The following is a 23,630-nucleotide window of genomic DNA, read 5'->3' on the forward strand; positions in this document are numbered from 1 at the left end:
GTGAATGTCGGCTTGCTTGGTGTGAGCTTCTTGGGTTTCTGCCTTCCAATCTACCTGGTGTGCTACAGGCGCAGGCTAGAGAGAGAGAAAAAGCAAAAGATGGAGGATGCCAAACTCTTCTTCAAAATCAACGGCACTCCCAATGAGGAAGCCTTTGTTTAAACTCTTGCTTCAAATACATCCTCCCCTGTACAGGTTCCTACCACATCCGTGGGTTCTACCTGTGGTGTAAGCCAGGCTATTTCTCCCCTGGCTCTGCCAGTCTTTGCCCATCACTGGAGTGAGGGCCGGACATCATGACTGAGCTTTCCTCAGACACGTGGCAGGAGGAGACTTCCCACTCCTTATTCCAGAACACGGGACTCTTTCCCTTTTTATAAAGGCCACGCAGATATTGTGTCAAAAACCATCCCCTGATCACACTCTCCAGCGGCAGAACCTCTGCATAGGAAACTTGGGAGAGAAGGAATAGAGGGATGGGGGAAGAGGGAAGAAAGACCGTAACTTGAGTTGCAAAGGTAACACACTGAAGTCTGTTTTCTCCTCCTCTTCCCCCAACCTTGGCTGTGACATTATCTCAGATGCAAGCTGCACGTTCCTTCCTCCCTCCCTGAGGCTTCATAGTGGTCTCTCTGCTTGATATGTAGTTGGACCCAGTGGTTTTATTGCCTATCCAGACGTACCCTGGACTGTTCCTGAGGCAGGGAAGGGGATTTTATTCCTGCGTGTGTGAGCACAGCTTCAGTGTATTGCTAAATGTTGGCTGCTAGCACTGACAGCTCCCAAACCTTTTATTACTGCAAATGACACAGACTTGTGAGCAATGGATCTGCCTTCCACACTGAAGAGCCTAATGTACTGCTTGGTCCTAGATCAAGCTTTCAAAGGCCTGGAACCACTCCTCTTCCTGGCCCATAAACCACCTGTACGTGTTTTAAACTGTCTGCGGTCCTGGAACCTTTGAGATAGGAATTGGATCTCATTTACCGATGAAGTGCTTTGGGACTTGTTGCCTTTTGCCTCTTCTTCCTTCCACCATGACCCTGGGAGGGGAGCAGCAGCATGTACTAAAGGTGGAAAAGCTTCTTGAAGCTGAGCTCCGGGGCTCCAAATACCTTGGTGTTCACATGTTGTGAGCTGACTTGCTGTTGAGAGGAACCAACGAGTGCAGAACACTCCTTTGTGTCTGGTAACTGGATCCTGTGGACATATGGGTGATGTGGTGAAGTAATTCTTCCTCCAGCCATAGCTTATTTACACCATTCTGATAACAGCCCCCAAGCTGCTGAACACCAGGTTACTGCGACTGACCAAAAAGCTGCCGGTTTGGCTATATTAAGAACCTTCTACAATGTTGATGCTCTGTCTGGACAGAGTACATGGTGATCGATTGTATGCTGAAGCTGACTTAGAGCAATACGTGTGGGTAAAGGTGCCCCCAGGTCTGTTCACCATGGAGGGAATATAAAGGGAATTTTTAACCTGCTTATTTTTATAGGGGTTTTCCTAAGTCTTGTCTAAATTTGATTTTTCTGCCCTTAACCTCTCTGTTGAGGTTGGTAGCTCAGCCTCTATAGCATTGTGACTGGCATTAACCACTGCACCATTTGGACCTGCTCGGAGCAGGAAGGTGCAGTGTTGAGGGTGGCTATTGCCAGTGGACATGCAGCACCAAATGCATTGGGCTGAGCTAGTGGCTGTGGGAGGGTTGGGAGCAGAAACCAAACAGTTCTGAAGATGCAGTGGTGGTGCTTTCTGAACTGCTGACCCCTGTGGTACTGCAAAGCCTGGCAGGGGGTAAGTTATTCAACCGCTTTATGTCTGGTTGGAAAAGTCCAAAAGTCAATCACTGCCCTGTTAGTGCTGGGGACTGGAAACAACAGCGTGCTCAGACCTTCCTTTGGGAAATTGCCTGGGAACTGGGTGTTAACCCCTTTACAGAAGGCTTGGAGCATGCAGATGCTCAGCCCATTCAGGTCTTCACCCTTCCTACAGAAGGCTGGTGAGCTCTTGGGCAGGACGGCTGGAAACCCTGCCAGCAGAGGAGGAGGAGGAGGCAGCTTTGTGGGGCAGCAGCGCCATCTCCAGCCAGGCTCCTGCGGGCAGTTCAGACGCTTCACCCCATGGTACCTCTTAGCCTGCAGTCACTCCTTTGGAAATAGCTCACCACTTGAGTATTTTACACGTTTGTGGGGTTTTTTTTAATGTGTTGCCTTTATTAAATGTGTTTGTTCCAAGACAGCCTTACTGCCTGCTGTCAACACTTCACTCTTGTACAACTTCTTGTCTTTTGTTGACCTCTAGCTTTGGTATGAGTTAGCCACTGTCCCAGCTTTCCTATCTTTTGTGTCAAGCAATAATGAAGGAGGCAGAGTCTTGATTCGTTTTCCTGTTCACCTGGCATCGTCTCAAGTACAAGTTTGGAGACCACCAGCTTGCCTAAATTTCCAGAGGGCTTTCTATGGATTTCAGCATTTCATATGATATATACTCCTAAATATTGTGAAGATTCCAACTTGTGCTCTGACTGTGACATGACAATAATGGGTTAAATGTAACTTATTTATTTCTTTTATCAGTGAGAGCTCAGGCAGGTGAGTGTCCTCCGACTGGCAGTGTCTTTAAAACAGAGATGGTTGATGGTGTGCTGACTCAGCATTACTTCCACCTCACATTCAAAACATCATATGTGGTAGCTTCCACTCTTTGGCCACTTGAATTCCCCATAGAAATATCTCTGCAAAATGAGGGAATAGTGGCATGTTTTCAGGAAGTCACAGGAGAGATGCTACTGCATGCGAAGTATGTGCAGCTAAATTAAACATCACTGTTTTACTTCTGCCATCTACCTCCCTACTGCAGTTCCCAGTTCCTGCCTTCTATGTGGAATAGCTTCTAAGCCAGTTTCATCTGATAAAATGGTGGATGTATATGCTTAGCATCCCTACTGATGGGCTGTGGTGTTTAGAAGCTGCTGGTCAGCTGTGAGGAATAGAACCTCACTCCTTTTTGAGTTGGAGTTTCAGGCTCTGTTTGCAGATGGCAAGTAAAGTGTGCCTTTAGCTGGCAGTCACCAGGAATAGTGGGTACACAAGAAAGTTGTGGGATGAGAAGTATTTAGATGAAATACTGGGAAAGAAGCTCTTCCCTGTGAGGGTGCTGAGGCGCTGGCACAGGGTGCCCAGAGAAGCTGTGGCTGCCCCATCCCTGGCAGTGCTCAAGGCCAGGTTGGACACGGGCTTGGGGCAAGCTGCTCCAGTGGAAGGGGTCCCTGCCCATGGCAGGGGATGGAGCTGGATGAGCTTTAAGGTCCCTTCAACCCCAAACTATTCTGTGAGTCTATTTTTCCAACATGGGGCTGGTTAAAAGTGGTCTGATGTATCTGTTAACTCAGGGAGACTTTTAGTTGCTGTATATAAGAAAGTTATGCCAAGGAAAAATTCTTTTTCTGTGTGCTCTGTCTCTTAAGAATTGGTCAAAGATGGAGAAAATAAATGCTGGGCTAGGTGAAAAACTGGTCTGATGTAGTGGGATTTCATTTACTCTGACAATTGTGAACCAAACTACTTTTAAAAAGCAGTCCCAAATTTATCTATCAAAAACCTGGATCTGTGTGCAAATACTCCACCAACTGTGGCACAACTGCTTAAATACTGTACCTCCTGCAGCGTGGGCCCATTGGAGGATAGAGTATTGTGGCTTCAGCCTCTTCTATAGGTTGTTTTACATGGTGCAGAAGTGAACGTTGTTGGGATAGTCCTGTTACATGTGGTTGTTTATGGGCAGCCTGCCTTGATCTTTGGCCATTAATGGAAATGTAATTGTGGATTACTGGAGTTTGGAGTGGAAAACAGCACTGCGGCTTTCTTAGCCAAGTGATGTGGGACCAAGATGATTCCTGATGTGCTTTTCTATGTGGCATGAGCCACCTTGTGGAAAAAAGATTAATGGGCCACCAAAGTGTGATGATGGAAAAGCCCTTGTCATCTCTGTATCGCCTGTCTCTGTAGCAGCATCCCCAGCTAGAGGTAATGAAGCAGAAATCTGGTATGTGAGTACTTGCTCACAGAAGGAGCCCTTGGAGCCAAGAGTGTTGCTGTTTAAAGGTGATTGCACCTCTGGAAACACTGCTCCTGGCCTCTACAGACTTTAAATGTGTGTAATATGTATCCGTACTTAGAGCAAATAAATGAAGAATTAAGCTGAGTGGGGAAGGGAGGGTGACAGCTTATTCCTTTCACTAATGTGTCAGTACCATTGACACAGTCTTCATAGCAGCGATGCTGTCAAGAGTAGCAGAGAAAGTCTGCGCTGTTCTGTTTAATAGGGCACTTACAGCTTTATTCAGTTCCTGACATAGAGAGTCAGGATCCTTAAGATGAAACTGGACACGGATGTCTGCAAAAACACAAAAGAGGCAAATCTTGCTGAGACTCCAACTTCACTGCAATGCTGCTACAGGCATTGAATGCTTGACTCCCACAGCAAAGCCTGGCCTCTTCATGCTCTGTCTACAAAGGAAAACTGTAGGAAAATGAGATTTTAACTTGGTCAGTAAATCACTAACATGTTTTCAAGTGGGAGATTTCCTTCTTGACAGGCTGCTAATTTGGAAAATATGCCACAACTATAAAGCGGGTACTGTAGGGTAAAATGAATGAAATATTTAAAATGACAAGTGTTGCGGTTTTTGTTTGTTGGGTTGGTTTGGTTTTCTTTGAGTCTTCTGTATCTGCAGAGCTTTTGGTATCCCCCACTTCCCAGTTTAAAAGTGCAAAGTACTCATAATAGAAATAAGTATTACAGTAGGATTCCTGATGGGAAAGGGGCTGCTTCCTTAAAATAAAAAGCCACTTCTGATTTATATGTCACCAGGTTCTCTTCTGTGGACTGGCTGGAACAATGCTGTGTTATGTAGCTGCATTCTTACCTGTTAATTATAAACCCTACAGGTCCTTGTTTTTCTGCCTGTCTCTGTGCAATCTGTTTTTATCATGTCCTGTGCTCCCTGTTGTCATCCTTCCCATTGCTGCTTGCCACTTCCTTGTGCCTGACTGTCACTTTTCATTCTTGGGACAATCCCCTTCTAAAGGAAGCCCTCTCTTTTTAACCTGCCAGCTTTAGCCTCTCCCAATGCTTCCTGCTCCCAGGATTGATGTGCTGTTTGTCAAAGTTGAACTGTAAGCTCCTCGTGGCAGGCTTGTGTCATCCTCTCTTGTGTGTAAGGTGATGTGCACTCTTGCAGTAATATCTACAAATAAAGGTGGTATTAAGTTAATCACTAGTTTTTCTGTAATAAAGGTATTGCTTGGTTCTTAATGAGGCTATGGAAGCATGAATGCTTTACATGGAGTCATTTGCCCAGTGGCATGAGACATGTCGAGTGTTGCCCTTGACTGATTCTTCTCAGGTTAGGTGTGAACAGCCAGGTATCAACTAATCTCTGTTAGTAAAGTAATCTCTTAACTATATAGTTAAGTAATGCACACAGCAAGTTGATGAAAGAGCTCAAGCTCAGTTCCACAGCGTGAATAGGTATCAAACAGTGAAAGAGGAACAGTGCTACAGCAGAGAGGCAGGAAAGCCACACACCTCAGTTACCCACACTGGATGTGTGGCATTTTGTTTCCAATTGCATAAAGAGCAGCCTTGCCCTGTGATTTCAGTAACAAAAGTAGTAAAACTAGAGCTTGTTAGTTGGTTTCTATTGAGTGCAGGCCCTGTAAAAGGGTTTTTGCAGTTGTCTAACGAGCTGGGGTTACTCTTAATGCCAAGTACAGCTGGGCTGGCTGCTGCTTGGGAGGGAGTAGTCATGAAAATGGGTGAGGCCTTGAAGCCGCTCTGACTTGTGATCCGGTGCCAAGGTGGAGCCTTGTTGCTGGAATTCTTCATGGAGCCATAGAATAGTCTGGGTTGGAAAGGACCTTATACCTCATCTAGTCCAATCCCTCCGTCTTCAACTGGACCAGGTTGCCACATCCAGCCTGGCCATGAATGGCTGCAGGGATGGTCTGGGCAACCTGTGCCAGTGTTTCACCACCCTTGTTGTAAAGAATTTTTTCCTCACATCCAGCCTGAATCTCTCCTCTTTTCGTTTAAAACCATCACCCCTTGTCAAAAAGGCCCTTCTAAAGGCTCTCACCACCTTGTAAAACCCTTTTATGTACTGAAAGGCCGCAATAAACAGGGAGTGGGGTTAGATTCCTCACTGTGAGGGTGCTGAGGCGCTGGCACAGGGTGCCCAGAGAAGCTGTGGCTGCCCCATCCCTGGCAGTGCTCAAGGCCAGGTTGGACACAGGGGCTTGGAGCAAGCTGCTCTATGGAAGGTGTCCCTGCCTGTGGAAGGGGTCCCTGCCCGTGGCAGGGGTTAGATCTGGATGAGCTTTAAGGTCCCTTCAACCCAAACCATTCCATGCCTCTGTAAGATCTCCTCAGATTGAACACCCCCAGCTCTCATCCTCACAGAGAAGCACTCCCCTTTGAAGAGATCCATGTCCTTCCTCTACTGACGACTCCAGAGCTGAACGTACACCCCTTTCACCGCAGCCCTGACTCATCCCCTACCTATGCCCGTTAATAACTAACTCATTTGCCAGCCCTTCGGCAACAAGCGCTTTACCCCGCGGCCCCCAACCACCGTGTGCTTTATGGGAGGTACCTCCGCTCCCTCATCCCTCTCCTGAGGTAAACACCCGCCGCCCTCCCGCGCACGCCGCTGACGTAAGCACGCCTTGCGTGGCGCCGTGACGCAGCCGTTGCCGCAGTAACGCCCCGCCTCTCCTCCCGCCGCCTCAGGCTCCCCCCTTCCCTCACCCCCCCCCGCCCCGTCCCGGTGCGGCGCGGTCCGGCCCGGCCCAGCCCAGCGGAGCGGCCCGCAGGCGCCTGTCACCTTCAGCGGGGCCGGCCCGTGCGGCTCCGCCATGGTGCTCATCAAGGAATAGTGAGTGTGGGGAGCTTCTGCCTTCACCCCGGTCCCCTTCACCAACCTCTGCCCTGTGCTCACCGGGCCTGCCGCGGGGACCGGCCGCGGGGGTGGCCGGCACGGCCTGGCCCTGCGCTGCGGCCGGGCTCCGGGGAGGGAGGCAGGGAAGCGGGGGGGGGGGGGAGCGCTGCGTGAGGGCCGCGGTGCCGGTGCGGGCGGGAGTGAAGGTCACGGCGGGGAAGGGGCCCAGCGGCACCTCAGCTCGGCGGGCACCGGCCTCCGCCTGCCCCCCCCCACCGCCTCTGCGGTTCGCTGCGGCGGCCGTGGTCGGGTCGTGCCCCCCGTGGCCTCCCGGCCCTTCGTCGTCCGCATTGAGGGGGGGTCTCGGTGTTCTTGGAAGGGGGGGGGGCTGATGGTGCCGAGGGCCTTGCTGGGTGGGATCGGTGCACGGTGGGTGCCGTGCGAGGCAGCAGCGTCTTGCCCCGTTCTCCTTGTCATAGGGGGAAGTGGGCAGGCGGGTTTGGACCCCCCCCCCCCCCGTTTCCTTTAGCTGTGTGATTTCTAACTGCAGCCTCCAATAAGAGTGAATGTGCCAGAAACAGGATAGCTCCAACGTGGCTTTTTTGATGTGGAAACCTCACCTTGGAGTCCTTTGCTGTCCCCGAGGCTGCTCTGCGGTTGTTGTGCCCCGCCATGGGGTGGAGAACAGGCTGGAGGATCTGTTGTGGGGGAGTGTTAACTGCTGGTCGCATTGCTCTGTGCAGTCTTTGGTTCATCCTTGTTAACGTGGTGTACTCCTTTGGACCTCTGCACTTTGGCTCTGTGTCCTCAGCTCTGCATAGTCCTGCACATATTTCTGTCCTGAATTCTTAAGGTTGACTTAAGTGCATTCTTAAGTGCATTCAGTGCTTTTTTTCTTCTTTTCTCCCTCACAGAAGATAGCTGTGATCCTGATGGTTAAATGGGTTTTCAAGTCTTCTTGGTGTTCTCTTTATAGCAATTTCTTTGCCAGAGCATGGACCATGGTGTGGGCTTAAATGTTAGAACTGCATTGAGGGTTGTCCTGAGCCCTGTAGTTGTCTTCGAACTTGATTAACTTCTTCTTTTCCCACCAGTCCTTAAACTCTTTCTATTTTTAGCCAACAGTAGGGGTGCAGACTTTTAAGAGCAGCAGCAGAGCTGGTCTTTGTAACATAGAGACACAGTTACCTTCTGCAGTGTTAAACTGGGTAGCAGACAGGCACGGGGGCTAAGTGCTTAGTTTCACTTGCATGAAAAGATAATTAACTTGCTTGTGTAACATCTGTTTTGTTGAGGTTTTCCTATGAATTTAGTTGGTTAATGTAAGTTTTCCTCTTATAACACCCCTCTGGTTTGTTTCTGTTTGCATTCATGTATCTTTTCTATGCTTCTGCTTGCAGTCTGTTGCCCTGTACTGCAGTAAAGCTCACTTGCCAGTGAGATAAGCTCCCTACAGGGCGTCTCATGAAGATAGGAGCAAACATACTTTGAATCTTGAGATTTCTGGGAGTATCAAAAGCTCATTTGGATGAGGATCACTTCCACAAGTCATTTTGATGATATTGTTTACCTTAGCAAATCAACATACCTGCCTAGCTTTCACACTGCCTGTTCCAGAACCAAAATGTGAAGTGCAAATTATGAGTTTAAAGGTTAAAAGACCAGAATTCCTTAATTTTGCTTTATTTTTACAGGCTTCTATTTCTGTTTTCAAAAGAGTCGCTAAACTTCTAAAGTCTTGTCATTAGTTATATTGTTGTGTTTGTTTTCTTCCCTTCTTTGTGTCTTTATTAAGACATATGTGACTTTAAGGACACTCAAGGTTCCTGCTGTACTTCTAAAATGAGCATTTATTTTTGACTTCTTTGGGTTCCCAACTGGTTGTAACAGTTGCACACTGAGTTATGCCACTGTATTGGCTCTGATCTAAATCTTCCTTGATGTTGTATGTGGAAGTTGCCCATTTTACATGCTATTTGTGATGGTTTTTTTACTAAATCTCGTGTTCCGGGAAGCAGTTGTTAAAAGCATATAAACCCCACTCTTTTTGGTGTGACCTGTCTAGTTGAAGGACTTGCTGCTGTTGTTGAATTAGTTCAGGTTGCCCCAACACCGCATACAGGTACCTTAGTGTAGGTGGTAAAAATATAAGTGAACTGTAGCTGCATGTCATCTGAGCAGATCATTCTTCCATCTCTGAGACCACTTGTCACATCCTCCCTATGAAATCAAATGGGTTTTATGATGTGCTCCATAGGTATTGTAGGAGATGTTACAGAAATAGAGCAATGTAACAAAGACCTGATGTCACATCTTTTATTGTCAGTCAATCTGTATCATCTTTTCTTGTACTGATGGTTATGCAGAGATAGCTTTTAACGTTTTCATCTGATGTCTTATCAGGCATCTTTCATTTCTACCTGTCCATGCTACAGATAAGCTGCATGGGTTTTGTTCATTGCTTGAGTTTAGATTTTGTTGACGTTCCAGGGTTTGTAGATGCTGCTTGTTCTCCTTATTGTGATTTCAGTTACATCAGAAGACCTTGAGGAGAATCAGTGTAAAGACTGACTTCCCTTTCCTGTGAAGTGACGATAATGACACTGACCTCCTCTGTAGCTGTACTTCCCTTTGCTGTCATTTGAGGCAGATTTTAATCTAGGAGGGATGTTAAATGTTCTTCACCAGTTTCAGGCCAACCACATCATATAATTTCTGATATGTTGATCTAGTTCTGTCCCCAAGTTAGGAGTCTTTGCTCCCATTGTGAAGCCTTTCTTCTGGATCCATCCTCTTGAGTAGTCTTCCCTCCTTTTCCTTTATCGTTTGGCTACCTGTGTTAGTCATCCACTGCACTCTTGGTTTGCTAGGCTAAATAAATTGTAAACTATTTATCTTCCCTGTGTTTCTGTTTCTCTGTTCATGAACATTGACCTCTAAGATAATATTCAGATCTACTGTCTTCCAGAAATGCAATTTTATTGCCTTACATCAATCATTTTACGCCAGTTAACTAACCTAATGTCGTGTTTGATGGCATGGTCTACCTGTAGAAATCCGTTTTCTTTTCTTTGTTCCCTATGTAAGGAATGCCATACTGAAGTGGATCAAAGGCCCTCTTCCATCTTGCCTTCTAGCAGGTATTTTTAGGAAACAATATATAAATAGAGAGTAGAAGGATTGTTAAGTATATCCTACCAGTAAGTGACATGAGGACTTCCATGAATTGGTCAAATCCCATCTTAAAATTGCTTATACTTCTTGTGTTTGGCAAGGAATCCTGCAACTTCATAATGGGAAGAAATACACATCATTGGTCTTAAATTTGTTGCCTGATGGTTTTTATTCTTTCCTTCTGCTGTAAGACAAAGTCATTCTTCCTTCTCCATTCACAGTTTTCCCACCATTCATGACTCTTTAATGCTCTACCATCTCTTAACCCTTTGGGTGTTTTTCTTCTCAGCTGACAGGCCTATCTACTTTCTTCTCGCACAGAAGCTTCTTCCTGTCTCCAGTCATATTTTTTGCCTTCCTTCATATGTTCTGTATCCTGTATCATATTCAAGGTGAAGTGACCAGAACTGTATGCAGTATTCAAGATGTTGGTGCATGAGAGATTATAGTGACATAACTGTCCTTTTTTTTAGTATGTGTATGTGGTGTTCCCATTTCTGATGTCATGTTTGCTTTTGAACTACCAGTGAACTGATGTTTCCAGATGCTCTTCCATCAGGATACCAAGATGCTTGTTGGTGACAGCTAATCTGGGGCTTATTAACCCCATGTGTTTGGGGAAAATCAGTGTCTATAATGCATGATTCTGCTTTTATAGCCACCAAACATCTGCAGTTCTCAGTGTCACAAGGAATCTTGCACAATCTGCAGATTTTGCCCCTCTTGCAGTTTGTTCTTACAGTATCTTGTTGGTAACATTCCTCTAGTGAAGGGAAAAAATACCTATTTTCACCAGTGTAGCTTTTTAAGAATCAGTTTATTAATGCAGAGGACTTTTCCCTGATCCCATTGTATCCTAATATCTCTGAGACTAATTCCCAAAGAACTTGGAATTCTTCCACCACTGGTAGCCATATCTGTGTCATATCTGTGTCACGCTTTGGTTCCTTGTTTCAACATCGTTGGTACTGAGAGCAGAGGTCAAATGCAAATCTAGTTTTGGAGATCATATACATATATATATGTATGTATATATAGTATTTTTAAAGGCCTTAACCTGCATTTTTAGTGGCTTTAAATTGAGTTTTATTCTTGCCTTTTTCCAAAAATCTCAGTGTGGCTTCAGGCAGTCTTTGCCATCTTGTCCAGTCAGTTGATTCCAAGAGGCATTTGGGAAACCACAATGTGGATTAATGTGACTCATCTATAGAGAGGCAACACCTTCCTTTGCAGTCAGCTCTGAGAAAGCCTTCCATAGGGTTCTCTATTTAGTGCTCTTTCCTACTGGATAGGACATGGAAGCAAATGGCTTGTGACTGTCACAGATCTCTGCAAAACTGCTGAAGCACATAGCAGTGCTCTACAACAGCTTGATAAGAAATAAGATGTGACTTGAAAGGATGTTGTGAGAAGGCACACAAAACTGTTTTGATGCTGTGTAGACTTCTAGGCTGCTATTACCAGCAAGGATCTGTGAACACTGCACAGGTTTAATATAGGATTGCAATTATGCTATATCATGTATTGATTCTCTTTGAGGCTATTGTATAATCTTGGGGCTGAAGAGTAAGCTCTTGGGATGCCAGCACTGGGTGGATGCTGGAATATTGCAGGAACAGAGCTGTGCAGCCTTTGCTGTGAGGAACGTGTCCTGTAAATGTTGCAGCTGCAGGGATATTTGTTAACTTGCTGTTTCTGTGTTCCCTTTTCAGCCGTGTTATCCTGCCTGTGTCTGTGGAGGAGGTAAGTCCTTTTCTTCTTCCTTCCTTCTTTTAGGACTGTAAATAAACTTGTGATCAAAGTTTTTGTATGAACAAAAACTGGAAGATGCACGAGAAGGATATGACTGTCTTCAGGACCCCTGTGTGTTGTTATTCACTCACCATCATTTTGACCAAAGAATTGGATTTCTTTAAGCCTGAGGGTACTGAGTCTCTCTCCTTTCAGATGTGTCGATTTCATATCTTGACTTCTCAGACTGTTATAAAGTGCAGTTTCCTTTTGATTAATACTATTGTTCTTCTATGTTTTTAATACGAAGAGGAAGCTTTAGTACAAATTTACATTACCCTTTAAACTGTGTTTTGCTGGAAGTCTTTTGTTGTAAACTTTTAGACAAAGACCAACAACTTCTTCTGATTTGCGAGGCTGGCTTAGCTAAAGAAAGCTTGTGTATATTTTTCCAAGGACTATTTAAGACCTTTATAGCTCTTACAGAAAGAAAACTGTCTTTTTGTCTAGGTAAAGCTGTAATTGAGACAATAAATGTAGTTTATAACGGACATGGAGAATGGTTGTGCAGTGTCTGTGGCTGATTCCCTGCTGTTCAATCTGAGAGCTGCAGCTTGCCTTTCCTTCCTTCTGCACTGAGCACCACTCTTGCAGAGAATTTGACCATATAAATGTTTTCCATTTCTGAACGTTCACACTAGCAAGGGAGATGAGAAATTGAAATGACTGAGTTGCAGAGTCCATGGCACTTCTGTAGGAGATTCCTTCTTCCAGATGTATTGTTTTTCTTCTTGTGATCCTTGGCTGTAAGCCTGAGGTCTTTGAGCTCTGATCAAGGGCTTGTTCTGACTCTCAGGGAGAGCTGTGATAACAGCACTCTTGTTCATTTTTCTTTCCCCCTGACTATAGCAGCTACTGTGGCACAGACAGTGGTGCGCTGGATTGTGGCAGCACTGTTTTAAGCATGTCCCTTTTATAACTCGCTGCTCTTTTGACAGAACACAGTGTATTTCTGCAACTCTGAGGCTGGCTAGTAACAGAAAAACTATGTTAAAGCTGAATTCCTTGTTCCTGTGGATCAGTCTGCTGTGACAGGCATCACATGCTGACAGAAAGCCTAGACCTCTCATCAGAGGATGGTTTTAGATCTGTGTTCTATGCTGGTGCAGGAATGGGGCTTTTAGTGCTACAAGTCTGTTGCTTACTCCTTACCTGCAGCTTACATGCTTTCTGCATCAATCTGTTTCAAGCGGTATTAACAGAAGGTTTGTTTGGCTCTTTAACTGTGCTTGAGTGCTGCTTGTGTGGGGAAGTCCTTGACAAAGAAAGGACTAACATGATAAGCTTTATCAAGCAAGCAAAGGATGCAGACTTGCAAGTTAGAAAAAGCTATGAGTAAATGTCAAGGTACCCCAGAGCTCAATGAACAGAAGACCTTAGCCTGAATAACAGGAGCCCTGCCTCATACTGATATGCCTCCTAGGTATCAAGCCATGTAAAGACAAAGTCATAGCATCAGTATACAGATTGTATCTTTGAGGGAGTTAGACTGGATGGAGCCCAGCACAGGGTTTTTCCAAGTTCCCTGATACTAGGATTAGCCTTCATCCAGTTAAAGTGAGTCCATTGCTATGCTCTCCCTGGCTGGCTGTTCAGTGCCAGGCACGTTTGAGCCTTGTGTGTAGGCTGCCTGTATGGAGAACTGAGGGATTGGGCGGTATGTAAATCTGTCTGTATAGCGACCTCCTTGTCTGTGGATACCCTAGGGTTGTCTCTTTCAGGAGGTGTATTCCTCTCCTCTGGATCAGAGTTGTACCATAGAGTCGAGTAACCTGAAAAGTCTGTGAAGTGATGAGCAAATAAACATCATCAGGAGAGGAGGAACAAAAATACTAAGGAGAACACTTTAATATGTGCCAACTTGATCAGGCTTTACCTCCAAACGTACATATTGTCCCTGTGTTCCCCGAGTGATGGCCCTCTCAAGGTCTGGTGATTCTCTTGTGATACGCCAGAATTCCAGGAACCAGATCCTGAAGGAAGTGGGAAGAGCTCTAAAGTTCACTTAGCTTTGCATAAGTACTTATGTGATGTGGTAGTCTTAAACGTATGTTTAAGCAGAAAAGGTTATTTCCATATTGACTCAAAGGATGACTCCTGCTTTGGGTTTGTGGATTGCTTCATCCCCCTTCCTGTGTGGAAAGATGCTGACACATCTGTGCATCACTTGGTGGCTACACTGCTGTCTTGTACTACAAAACAGCTGTTAAAGCTTCATTGCTTTCAAGGATTTCCTCTTAAATAGGGCTCTGGGGACTTCTTGTGGCTCTTGACCATGTAGCTGCTCATTAAGCATCTCTGGCTAGCAAGAAGGCTTATGATTTCCCTTTAATATGGGTAATTTTTGCTTGCAATACTGAAGAGCTCACGCCTTCTGCATGCAAATTGCTGCCAAAAGTCTGATCCCAATGTGTAACACAGGGAATGAAATTAATTATGACTTTGAGGCATTGTAATAGGGCTGATGGAGTCTGCTGTGGTGTTCTGTTGATATGCCAGGGATTGTGTGTTTAGTCCCTTCACCCCTAGCAAATGGGGCTTAATCAGTAGTAAGGAATTCAAGAGAAAACTAGTGATCAGGAAGGCTTTGAACTTAATGAAGAGATCAGTGCTGAATGGTTAGCCAAGTAAGTGCTAAGATGGGAGCAAAACAGTGGAAGAGAAGCCCTGGTGATGACTAAAACTTGAAGGCTAGGATGTAGGAGTTAGACTGTAGCAGACTGTCTTCTGCTGGGAGACTGCCAAAACATGGTCCTGTTTAAGTGCAAGCTGCAAGCTGCACTCCTCTGTTGGTTTATACATTGTCACACTGCAAGGAGAAAGAAGAAAAACACCTTGTTGTGTCTTAGGGGCTAACCTTTACTTTTGTACCCTGACCAACATCACGTTGCATGGTGCCAGCTTGGAGAGCGCGGTCTTGAGTGGCTGTGTGGGTGTCTTGCCAGCTGCCACTTGGAAATGCTGGTATGGATTAGAGCTGTGTGTACACATTCTGTGCTGCCTCTTTGTTCCTTTCACATGGGAAGGAGCTTGCCAAACACAAAGGGCTCTTATTTATTAATTGTGTTCAAAGCTGCTTTCAGGCAAATGACTGGTTTTGAAGATGGTTACATAGAGATTAGGCCTTTTGAAAGAAATTTGATGTAATGAAGATGTGCTGTCAGCTGTATAAGGTGTTATGAGACAGATCCTCTTGATCTGGATAACTTCTTGTAGAAGAGAAGAAGGTTTTTTGGAGCTCTCAGGTCTGCAAGAATAGGTCTGTGACACTTTGGGCTTCACAGAATGTGGTTTTCTGTTAACTTTTGCAGGCAGATGCTGTAGGATTTGTTCATTGGGATAGTTTTATTTGCGGCTTTTCCTCCGTTTATCAATGTGATTAAAGGATCAGAAATAACAGGGAAGATTAAATGGTGAAGATGCTAAACCGAAGGGCTTATCCTCTTAGTGGCTGAACTTTGACCCATGTATTTAAAAGGGAGCAGGAGCAAATGGCTGTTACTAAGAGAAATTACTTTGTGCCCTTGATACCTGTCCTGAGACTTCAGTCCTCCCCTTTAGTATTGTAGCTGCCAAACTCACAATGAGTTCTCTTCTCTGAGTGTCCATGTGGGTCTTACTCCACTAAATCAACTTGCTCGTAAGATTTCCCAGCTCTCATGTTTTGCTCATTTGGAGGGAGGTGAGTGTTCTGCTTCGTATGGGTCATCTACAGTGTTATGTATGAAATGTCAAAAGGCAAAGAGTTGTATTGCAGACTCCAGACTGAAACCCAATCTACTGGAGACAGTGCAGGAACCGTCTAGCCAAGTGAGGAGAGCCTGTATAACCTGGCCCTACAGAGCCAGATCCAGCAGAGCTGTTGCTCCTAGCTCAAAAGTGGCCTGGGATGCTTTTTGCCCTGCCCCTGGATGTCCTGTCCTCAAGCCTTACTACTTTGGCTTACCATCTATTACTCTTCCACTAGGAATAAATGTTTCCTTGGGTTTGGTGAGCACCAGGTGGTACAAAACCTCAGAGCTTGGGTACTGTTGTTATTTTGGGTGCTCTGTCAACAACACTTAACCACTGTAGAAATCTTCCTTCCTTGCTGCAGATGAACCAGCCAGAGATGTATTTCTGGGCTGTTAGCTCTGAGCTAACACTTCTCCAGCCTGGATTTCAGTGTATGGAGTGCTAGGTGCTATTCCTGATCCTATGCTGGGGAAAAGGAAGAAGGCCTAAGCAGTGTTCCATTGCTTTGTAGTTATGTTTCGGAGGTTTTTGGAGGGTTTGGTGGGGGTTTTATGTCATTGCACTTCTGATGCCTAACACTTTGTGCATTACCCTTCCAGACTGCCTCTCTGTACTGCCTTTGGCAACGGTTGCTGTCTTGCTCACTTTCAGTTCTGAAGGCTTAACTCTGTTAAGTTGGAACACTTCCTTTTGACTTAGTGTTTAACTTCTTCATCCTCAAACCTTGTCTGCTCATCTAACTTCACCTCAAAGACACCTGCATGAATTTTCTTCATTTGATCATGTTTCTTTTGAGCTTTGCATCCCCTTTTTCTGCTGCCGGAGGCAAGATTGTTTTAGTCTTTACATCTTCTATGGAAAAGAATATTCTCTTTTGCTTGTGTTTGTGATTTTTCCTCTTCTGTTTCCTGTGAAACATTTGGGCATGCTTCTAATGAAGGAGATGGTGTAGTATCAAGTAGTTTGAGTGAAACGTTGCTGCCCAGGGAGTGAAAAATGATCTTTCGGTAAGAATTTTATGGAATGTTGAAATTCTGTGCTCTCCCTGTCAGTGGTTTAATGCTCGTGGTTTAAGAGGAAGTCTGATACAGAAAAACCCCAACCCAACCCAAAAATAATAGGGGGAGCAGTGCCGGCATGGATCAGCTGCTCATCTGGGGCTTTTGTTGGTTATTTCATTAGAGAGAGCTTTCAGAATGGGTTTAGTTATGTGGAGTTAAAACAGCATTTAGGGATGGATAAAGGCAGTTGGGAAGGAAGAAAAGGCTTGGTTGCAGAGGACCTAACAGAACAGAGTTTGACGTAGGTGCAGAAGAGAAATGGGTGTTCACTGGGGAGAAATGACCTGATCTGATCATAGTGTCAAGTTTGGCAAGAGATGTTTAAGCATGCCGGTGTGGTAGTAGGCCTTGTAGTAAAGGCTGAGAAGGGTAATTTCAGTCTATTCAGCCTTAAAATGTAGCAGCATTTAATTGGAAAACTCCCGGCTGCAAATACCCTCCTTACTTCAAGCTTCATACTTTGTTGTTTTCAACTGCACTCATCTTTGGCTCTACTGTGCTCCTAAGCTGTGCACATCTAACAGGTATGTTTCTCAAAGCATTTAAAAGGTGGTGCAAGTACCCTTTGTGTTCTGTCTCCCTCCTGCAGTCCTGCACTTCCTTTCCCCCTACCATATTGTCAAAGGAACTTCATGTGAAGTTCTCTGGGGCTCTCCTGGGTAAAGTACTTTATGCCTTTTAACTTAGGACTGGCAGTGCGTTATTCTCCATTTGAGCTGAACAATTGATGCTCCTGTGTGCCAAAAAGAGTGGAAAACAATGGATTCTTCTACAGTATGCCTGAGGCCATCTGTGTTTAAGTGTTGTCCTGACACACCTTTAATCTGTTTTACTTTCTTCTCAAGTTGTGTTGGTTTGGAGCTTGGGATTGAAGGGTTAAAGGTAACTCTTCTATTGGCAGTGCTTTCCTCCTAACTACCGTTATATCAAAATGAAATTGAAAGAGCTGCTTATCTGGACACACAAGTGGATGTCCCTTTCTCTGCCTTCTCCCCAGATGATAAATTTATCCTTGGCTGCTTCTGGTAAAGTTATTACTTCTGCTAAATTATGGCTTTCACTATAATGTGTCTCTCACTTCTTTAGTATCAAGTGGGACAGCTGTATTCTGTGGCAGAAGCCAGCAAAAATGAAACCGGTGGAGGTGAAGGAGTGGAGGTCCTGGTGAACGAACCCTATGAGAGAGATGGAGAGCGTGGGCAGTACACACACAAGATCTACCACTTACAGAGGTATGAAAACACTTCATTCCGGGAATCAGGAAAGGCTCTTGAGGCAGGAGCCTCAAGGAAGGAAAATACAATAGGGTTGCAGTGACCGTAAAACATGGATTATGTGACAGCTAAAAGACATCGAGGTAAGACAGGAGTGTAATAGCAGCTGGCATTGGTACAGTTGGAAGTGAGCATCACTGGTGCGCCTGTTACCTGTAGTTCTTATCAGTGCCTTTCTTCCTGTTCCCAAATTCTGCAGCAAAGTGCCAACATTTGTGAGAATGCTGGCCCCTGAAGGAGCTCTGAATATACATGAAAAAGCATGGAATGCTTATCCCTACTGCAGAACCGGTGAGTGCGTGGGGAAGGACTGTGCATTGCTGGCTTGTTGGGGTTTTGGGGGTGGAGGAGAGGGTAGGAGGGGATAAGGAAGGAGACAACCAATATAGAAGCTGTTTTCAGCTCTTAAATCTTGGATTTCTGTTTTCTAAGCCCTTTCTGTGGTCAGGAGAAGCAAAATACAGTGCTGTGGACTTAAAAGAAATGTCCTTGTCTCGTGTGCTGCTGAATGACAATGGGAAAGAACATACCAAGAAACAGATGTTAGTCCTACTAAAAGGAACAGATGTATTACACTGAACCCTCACAGAAGTTACCAGCCATGATGGAGGGGGTTGGAACTAGATGATCTTCAGGTCCTTTCCACCCTAAACCTTTCTATGTTTAACCACTATTGTTTTTCTGGTCTTTGTTGCTGTAGGAACTGCAGATTTGACTTTGCCTCCAAACTCACGTAGTGTTTCTGGCTGTGCTTTATGCTGTTTGTGTATCTGAAGGATACATTTTCTGCCGTTTGGTAGTGGCACTGTTGCTATGGGAACTGTAAACTTAAAAATCCCAACTGGCCTTGAAACTCGAGAGAGAAAAAACGTATTTTTTCAACCATTTATTTGAGAGGATTTTAAATGAAGTCTTTTAAAAGAAGGAAAAAGCTTTGCGGTGGGGGAGGATAACGTTACTTCAGTGGCAGCGTAGTGGAATGGGTATTTCAAATACAAAATTCATCATCAACTGCAGAGTAAGTTTCTAATGTGCCACATAATGCAAGATGCTGAAACAGCATGAATTCATAGCATCACAGAATAGATAGGGTTGGAAAGGACCTTAAGCTTATTTAGCCCCCCTGCCATGGGCTTTCCCATTTTTATGCAGTTTCCTTGCTGCATATTGCTTAATTTAGCCAGTAGATATCTGGTTTATTCCCATGTTAAGTACAGTGAACTGCTTTAAACGCAAATAGTTCTTTCATTAATGCTTGAAGTTGTGGAAACAGATCAAACTAAGTTGATTCTAGTAGGTTTTGTTAGGTGTGATGCTTTACCTATCTCTTCCTCCTCCTCCTCTTTTTCTTCTCTGAAACAAAGGTACGGGGTTAGCTTGTGTTGTCACTCTTCTGCGTATCCCCCAGTTAGACGCTGCTAAAACTCTACTTAAAAGTGATACTAAAATCAAGTACAAGACTTTCCAACACAGTCAAAGATGTTTCAGGTTTTGGTATGCTAGAAATGCTAATAACACCCAACAAAAGAAATCCTCAACTGTAATAAACACCGCTATGAGATGAGATAAAGTGCTGGTTTGTGGGGGCTGGAGCAGAAGGCAGTTTTTCTGCGGAGGCTGACAAATCTGTTTAGAGAATCTGCCAACCTGACATGAATCAAGAAAAGCTCCAAGAAGCTGCTGCAACCTTCACTTGTTCGCACTGGGCAGGAGGGAGGAACCCGTGTGTGGTGTAGGCTGCTTGTACATTATCATTTTACTTTGGGTATTTCGGTCCTATGTGAGAAGACTTAGATGGCCTCATGTGAATCTTTGATCGTGCCGGGCTGGCTTACACCAAGTAGTGAGAGGGCTGAGAGCCATGCCAGAGTTTGAAATCTAAGAGCCAGGGACGCAGCAAGAACTAAACCTGATTTGGCTGTGTTAGGGGTTAGTGGTACTTGTGCCTGTGCCATCCTGGGCCAAGGTGAATTAGCGTGCTGCTCTCTGGAGCACATCAGCACATCAGCTACTATACGGAGCCTTTTAAACTTGAATAAAGCCATACTTCTAGTTAATTGTGCCTCATGGTATGTATTTTTTCATTAGATGAGATCATCCTTACATTTCCTTATACCTCCTCTGGAAAGCTCAATCATTACTTTAATATGCATATCATATACCATTATCAAAGAAGGATGTTGCTCCATCTCTGGCAGTGTTCAAGGCCAGGTTGGGCAGAATCTTGGGTGACATGATCTAGAGTGATCCATGGCAGGGGGGTTGGAATTGGATGATCTCAAAGTCCTTTCCAACCCAAACCATTCTATGATTCCATGATAAGTATCGCAGGTTGAGGGAATGTAAATGCCTAGCTTATACCTCTCTGCAGTTCTGCACACATGTGCAGTAGTATGGGTTTTTTCTGTGCTGTGAATGGAATCCTTGCTTAGCTCCTTTGAGAGCATGAACTGTAAATGAGACTGTTGTCATATGCATTTACAACTTCTCCAGTAGAAATGAAGTGAGGGCTGCCTAATAGTTAGAACTGTGGGCTGGTGCCAAGGAGTGTTCTTGGTTCTCTTTCTGCGGTCTGACTTAAATATTAATGTTTCTTAAATGTTGGTAGAAAAGCAATTGAAAGTGTGCTCCGCTCTGCTGAGTGTCAGCATGGCCTGTGGCCAGATGTCAGGCAATTGAGGAGTTAGAACTGCAGCTGAAAAGTGTAGGAGTTGCTGCTGCAGTGCCTCAATGCAGGCTCTGGTTTGTAAAAAGCTGAGCATCTGAGTTTTAATAGAAGGGATTTGTTTGTTTGCTTTGCAAATGAGGTGTCTTCCCCACAGAGATTAGGAAGGTGAAGGAACCTGTTTTAAGGCAGCTGCATAGTCATGGCACAGAGGCATGGGAAGGTGGGAAGACTCTGGCTTATGATTACTATTGGGTTTTGTTAGGACTAGCAGGAAAAAACCCTCTTTCTTGGAGAAATAATGAAGTGTTCTTTGAGATCAAATTCAGCCTTTTAAAGATGAGCCTCAGCTCTGCTTGTTCTCTCCCTCCACCCCAGCATGTCAGGCTAAATAATGAAGCCTTCTTCATTTAAATTGCTGTAAAAAGCACATTTCAAATTGTTAAAGGTTTAGGTCACTCCAAGGCCCAGCAGCAGGGAATTAAGGTAGCTGGATGTGCATGGTAGGTGGTGCGAGGTGGTTCTGTCTACGTGATCTTGGGTTGGAAACTCACAAGTTGTTATAGTGCCCTTAAACCAGAAGTCCTTCTTAGTAAAGCCCTTGTGAAACTTCAGAACAAAGCAGCAAAGCTTCAGACACCCTTATTCTCGAGTAGAATTGCTAACGTGCTCTGATGGCTCAGGTAGAGCAGATGCTGACTGTTACAAGATCTTAAATTGCTTTTCTGTGTTGAATAATTGAGCCTTACTATCCAGGGAGTTCGGTTACCAGGAGCAGTAGAGATGCAGAGGCTCTAGTTACTGCAGGCAGCAGTGATGAGGTCTGCACTGGCCTGAAACCCAGCATGTGCTTGCCTCAGAACCACGGAGAGGTTTCTTATCTGCAAGCTGAGAAAGGATTGGTAATATCCCATCAGCTGGACATACTTATTCCATCTTCCCATCCAGCTGGCTGGAGGCCAGGGAGCAGAAGGGGCAGTACATAATTAACTGCTGCTCCTCTGGGTTTCTCCAAGTCTGAGGAGTTCCAGAGGAGAAGGGGGTGAAGTTCTCTGGGCTTTATTGACTTGTAGAGTGGTCTCAGCAGCTCCCTGGGAAGCTGAAGTTGTCCGTGGTTTGCTGGTAGTGGGAGGAGGGCAATGGTTGCTGTACATTCTTTTTGCACTAAAGTACTGTATCTTTTTCTTTCCATGTGTTGATTTCTTGGACCAGTTATTACAGTAAGTATTGATTTTTACTGATGCTCTATGGAAGCATATGTAACGTCTGAAATGAAGTGTTCTAAGTAGGAGAAGGTCTTTATCTTGAGCTAAAGGCCCTTTAGCTTTTGTCATTGTAAGGTGATGTAGATTAAACGCCTTTACCAACTGTGGCACAGCCACAAACAGTTTGTAACTAGGGACAGAGATCTTGATTGCAGCCATGCTTAGCTTCACAAATGGGAATGTACCATTGCCTAGATAAAGGATTCAAAGAAAGTTAGCTCATACCATTACATCCCTTTTAATAACCTTCTTCTGAATTTGATATTTCCTTTTTACATGCCAAGTGTTTCGCTGGCTTGTGCTTTTGTTTCTGCTCCCTTGAGGGTGGATAGGGTTACCTTTGGAAGTCCTTTTCTACTCACAGTAATAATGATAAATGGAAAGTGGTTTTGCTTACTGTGCTTCTTGTCCCTTCCCTTTCCAGTGGCAAAAGCTCTCAACACATCAGTTTAATACTCTTCATTGGAAGAGTTATATACAAATATGTACTCGGTGTTGGATCAATAATCTCTTTGAAAAGACAATTTCTGCCTAGTTAACTTATGTTACCCCTTCTAAACTCTCAGTGAAGTGGCAGATCCTGTCCTTTACAGAGAAAGCTACTTATAAACCCCAAATGTTTTCCTACAGCAATGGAACTTCTGGTTTTTAAAGTAAATGACTTCGGGTTTGTTTGATCTTCTGTGTTTAGTGATCAGACAGTTTTGCTAAAAGCAATGATGCATTTACAGATAATTCTCAAGTTCCCTAAATCAAACCCCAGTCAAGTATAATTCTTGGAGTTGATTTTCCTACTGCCTATCTAGCTAATGGAAGATGAGTTAAATATCCAAAGAATAACAGGAAGCTTTATTTTGATGACAGAATGAGTATATGAAGGATGACTTCCTGATCAAAATCGAAACCTGGCATATATCAGATCTTGGAACACAAGAGAATGTAAGTACTTGTGTTGTGTGTTTTATTCATCTCTTTAATGTCACAGTGCTGCTCTCCGTGCTAGATTAGATAGTTGCTGTGTGGAGCTGTCTGTTTGCTGTGTTATTGTGCTACCAGGGCAGAGACTCTCTCCTGCTGGCTTCTCATATCTGCTGCACAAAACTGCCCCCCAAGCACTTGCTGTGTGTGAGCACCTCTGCTTCTCTAGAAGGTTGTGTGTTTACCACAGTGTCCTCTCTGTACGTGGACAGGGAATACTGGGTGTCTGCATCTCCATCTGGGGTTTATGATCTTAGAATGGGATTGTTCTCTGGTGAAATCATTTACATTAGTCTTGTGCTTTCACTGCAGGTTCATAAACTGGAGCCAGATGTATGGAAGAGTGTAGAAGCTATTTATATAGACATTGCTGATCGGAGTCAAGTACTTCCCAAGGTATGGTAGGTGGGTAAGAGCTCCCTAGTGTGGGCGGCCTTGTGCTAAAAGAGAGATAATGTACACACTGTGTTCTCTGGGGTGGTCACAGGTAACAGGACAAATGAGAGGATGGAAAGAGGAGGAAAAGTGTTCCTTAAATGTGTTTAAGTAAGCTAGAGGAAGAGCTATTCTGAAAGCTATGTTAATGCTCTCTGTAAAACAGTGTACGTATGGAGTTCTACAGCACTGCAGCTGATTATAATGCTTGAATAGCAAGGAATGGCACTGCCCTTTCCATACAGGGTCATTTTTAAACTGCCTCCTTTTTGAAACTGAGCCCTGGCTTCACAAGTGTGTCTTGACTTC

The 23,630-nt window shown here is 44.6% G+C and overlaps 2 protein-coding genes and 1 long non-coding RNA gene across 7 annotated transcripts in view; 2 read left to right on the plus strand and 1 right to left on the minus strand.

Annotated features, from left to right (window-relative positions):
* Nucleotides 1-5,319, plus strand: part of SLC43A2 (solute carrier family 43 member 2) — a 32,093-nt gene extending 26,774 nt beyond the window's left edge. For all 5 annotated transcript variants that reach the window (XM_065694743.1, XM_065694741.1, XM_065694740.1 and 2 more), the window contains one exon: nt 1-5,319. In XM_065694743.1, the coding sequence (XP_065550815.1) occupies nt 1-162 (162 nt within the window). In that variant the 3' untranslated portion in view covers nt 163-5,319.
* LOC136021975 (uncharacterized) lies at nt 4,315-8,046 on the minus strand. The gene is made up of 2 exons (XR_010615952.1): nt 7,564-8,046; nt 4,315-4,524 (listed from the first exon to the last, which is right to left on the minus strand). It is a non-coding gene; the product is annotated as an uncharacterized LOC136021975 (long non-coding RNA).
* Nucleotides 6,773-23,630, plus strand: part of PITPNA (phosphatidylinositol transfer protein alpha) — a 25,110-nt gene continuing 8,252 nt past the window's right edge. The window contains exons 1-7 of the mRNA XM_065694746.1: nt 6,773-6,940; nt 11,830-11,860; nt 17,791-17,936; nt 18,178-18,269; nt 21,856-21,863; nt 22,773-22,847; nt 23,199-23,282. Coding sequence (XP_065550818.1) covers nt 6,921-6,940; nt 11,830-11,860; nt 17,791-17,936; nt 18,178-18,269; nt 21,856-21,863; nt 22,773-22,847; nt 23,199-23,282 — 456 coding nt within the window. The 5' untranslated portion in view covers nt 6,773-6,920. The remainder of the gene's footprint in view (nt 6,941-11,829; nt 11,861-17,790; nt 17,937-18,177; nt 18,270-21,855; nt 21,864-22,772; nt 22,848-23,198; nt 23,283-23,630) is intronic.

Source organism: Lathamus discolor, chromosome 14 (assembly GCF_037157495.1).
Source record: "Lathamus discolor isolate bLatDis1 chromosome 14, bLatDis1.hap1, whole genome shotgun sequence".
In the NCBI taxonomy this organism is placed as follows: Eukaryota; Metazoa; Chordata; class Aves; order Psittaciformes; family Psittacidae; genus Lathamus; species Lathamus discolor.